The 2,999-nt window shown below is 45.3% G+C and overlaps 1 protein-coding gene across 12 annotated transcripts in view; it reads right to left on the reverse strand.

Annotated features, from left to right (window-relative positions):
* adgrl2a (adhesion G protein-coupled receptor L2a) overlaps positions 1–2,999 on the reverse strand; it is a 95,294-nt gene that overhangs the window by 12,835 nt on the left and 79,460 nt on the right. For all 12 annotated transcript variants that reach the window (XM_087175314.1, XM_023411056.2, XM_023411054.2 and 9 more), the window contains one exon: positions 2,515–2,581. In XM_087175314.1, coding sequence (XP_087031440.1) covers positions 2,515–2,581 — 67 coding nt within the window. The remainder of the gene's footprint in view (positions 1–2,514; positions 2,582–2,999) is intronic.

The raw sequence follows: 2,999 nt of genomic DNA on the forward strand, positions 1-2,999 counted from the left end.
GGGGGGGCAGGAGGGCGAGGACTTTTGAAAAACCCTTTCACACAGCCTGGAGTGGTGACATGGATCCAATGAGACAGAGGAAAGGGACACAGTACTTTAAAGTAACCTAGCAGCACGGCACATGTTCCTACCCCCACCGACATGCTTTCGCAGCCCTTCCCGGGGGATCCCCATTGCAGGAGCAGAGCTGCCTTGCCTCTATCCTTCACTCTGTCTCTCTGTCTCTGAATCATCACTGCAAGCCATGCAGAAGCACCTCGCCACACTGGGACCGAGGAGAAAGCTTTTTCTGAAGTGGACTGTGTGTGTACACACTGAACTCCGAATGAACTGCTGGGGATAAAATATTAAAGGTGCAGATGGAGCTGTCCTGATGATAAGAACTGCTCGCGACATGTCATGATCCAAGAGGCCTTGTGTTGAAGTTATCTCAAGCATACTAATAGCTCCCCCCACCACTCATTACTTCCATGTTCGCCTTTCATGGAGCTAATACCCCCTGTGCCCAGAGACAGGGCAACCTCTGCCTAAGAACAAGGATCTAAATGCCTTCCACCAGCATTTGTTTGTAGTCAGTATTTAGGACCTGCTTAAGCCAAGAGTAAAAAGGAAAGAAAAAAAAAAAGAAACAAAAAGGATGAGGAAAAAAGCATGCCCACCCTAGGTCAGAACCAGTGTTACTTGGCACACACACAGCCGGGGATCCGGGAATCCAGACATGAGCCAAAGCAGCACCGTTTTCTCTCCTTTTTTTCTTGCTTGTGTGCCTTTTCTACTTCTCTCCCTCATTGACAAGGACAAAGCCAATTTGTAGAGAAACCAGGGTCACGGATGGTGTAGACAAACCTTGCTCCGGCATGCTCCCCTGAGATGCTCCTTTCCACAGTACTTTGTCTTTTTGAGTCAATTGTTGCACAGAACCCGAGGAGCAGTGCACGAAGTCCTGAGCCAGTGCTGCAAAAACCTCATTCCTGTCACACATTATCTCTGCTACAATACATTAGCTCCTCACAGGGTCATGATTCTATCTCTGCGGTCATCACCACCGGGATCCCGATCATCATTTCCACTGCAGACGCATTTTTCATGCAAATCATTATGGAAGCAACACGCGATTGGAAAACAATGAGGGTCCAATTTAGGGAGAGGAAACATACTCCTGTGTGCCTGACAAAGCATTTGCTGAGACAGGGAGATATGTGTGTTTGTTTTAATACAGTGTTAGCTTTTCCTAAATTATGAGCTCTCACATTCAAAGCGGTTGCGGGGAAACAACAAAAAGAAAAGCAGTGAAAAGAGACAGGAAAGCATTTACTCAGACCTTTCTGTTCAACATAGAAATACATCAGGTCTTCTGTGCACCTCCTCCTCCATTTTTAAATGCTACATCGAGTGGCAATGTCCTTCTTTGAGGAAACTGTGAAATGCAGTCCAGCGAGCAGATTCGTCTTTTATTTATTTTGTTACCACACAGACGAAGAGCTGTATTATATCTTTACTTTGAAAGCTCCTAGCGGGGCTGCCAGCGGTGTGCAGGGACTCGCTGGAATTTGACATGGGTGCCCCTTTCTCTCCAGTATATTTTCAGTGTCAGTTTGATGTTCAACAGAGGTCACTGCATCTGTAGATACAGTACCAACCATTATGCTGGATAATGAACATGGTACTGAACAAATACCACCCGTCCTCCCTGCACAGCAGCAAGACAAGTCTGCAGAGCTTCCCTTTCCCTTGGTGTGCACAAGGGCAGAGCAATACATGGTGTGGTGGGCTGAGTGCATATATCTGAGGAATACCACCTGCTATTTCTTTTTTTTTTTGGCGCAGGGAGGTAAGACTCCCTAAGGTCTCATTCTTCTGAGCCTTTCTGATGGAGCAGGAGATAATAGTGTCATGACCAGTAAATAATTGCATGCCTCAATAGGACATATGTCAATATGATATGCTATATGTCCTTCACCCCTGATGGTCCTTGACCAAACAGAGAGGTGCCTTTGCTGTTCTTCGTCTCCCCGACACTGTCATCTGCTATTTACTACAGGCAGACAAACACAGAAGGAGGCAGATGCAGCGGAGTAAAAAAAGCGGAGCTGTAAAATCTAGCTGTGCCATCTTACTCTATGTATGTGCTGTAAAATTGAGCTCTGAGGCCATTTTTAATCTTTTTTTTTTTTTTCCCCACTTTATCATAAATAGTAAACTTGAAGGCCATTTGGCAACGTCTGCAATGGGAGACTTCACGGGAGTTGTGTCAATGCGTAAAAAAGTGCACTATCAAACCCTGATCCTTGTCAGCTGGCGAGAGGCAGAGAGAACTGAAGGATGCCGCTAAATCTGTCTTTGCTGCAAAATTAACCTGTCATCACTGAGGAAAAAAAAAATCCTGCCGACTTTCCCTTCGGTTCAACCATCTCACTTCCTTTATCTGCAGCATCTCTTTCACACTCTCAGTCCCTTCCTCGCTCTGTCAGTCTCAGTATTCAAAGAAGAAAATAAAATAAAATAACAGCTTACCATGATGATAAAGGTGACAGGTCCTATAAAACTCCATATGAAATGATTATCCACACTTAGCCAGCACCTGCGACAAAGAAACACACACTTCAGACTGGGACAGCACACACTAGAAAAAACAATACCAGCATTGTTTTCATGCTCCTGCGGCCGAAATTAATGGAAAGAAATTCATTTTTGGTTACTTGAGCTAATGACATTGAGTGAATAATTTGTACTTAATATTTAACTTCGAGCGCTTTGAGACGCTCCTTTCACCAGCTGAACATTAATATAGTTGTACAAAACAGAAGGAAGACCCCAAGTAGCCCCTCTTGATAGCTGGGTCTTAGCTGAGATATGGCCATTAATCTGCGTAAAAGGCTTTTCCTGCACAGTGCTCTTCTCTTTAAGGGAGCATTTACAAACAAGAGGTCACTGGAGGGTCTTTGAGCAGAAAGGCATTAATGTAGCAGCACCCCCCCCCACCCCACCCCCCCCCCCCC

Source organism: Seriola lalandi, unplaced genomic scaffold, assembly GCF_002814215.2.
Source record: "Seriola lalandi dorsalis isolate HSWRI2012SDOR001 ecotype SW California unplaced genomic scaffold, Sedor1 jcf7180002054446, whole genome shotgun sequence".
In the NCBI taxonomy this organism is placed as follows: domain Eukaryota; kingdom Metazoa; phylum Chordata; class Actinopteri; order Carangiformes; family Carangidae; genus Seriola; species Seriola lalandi.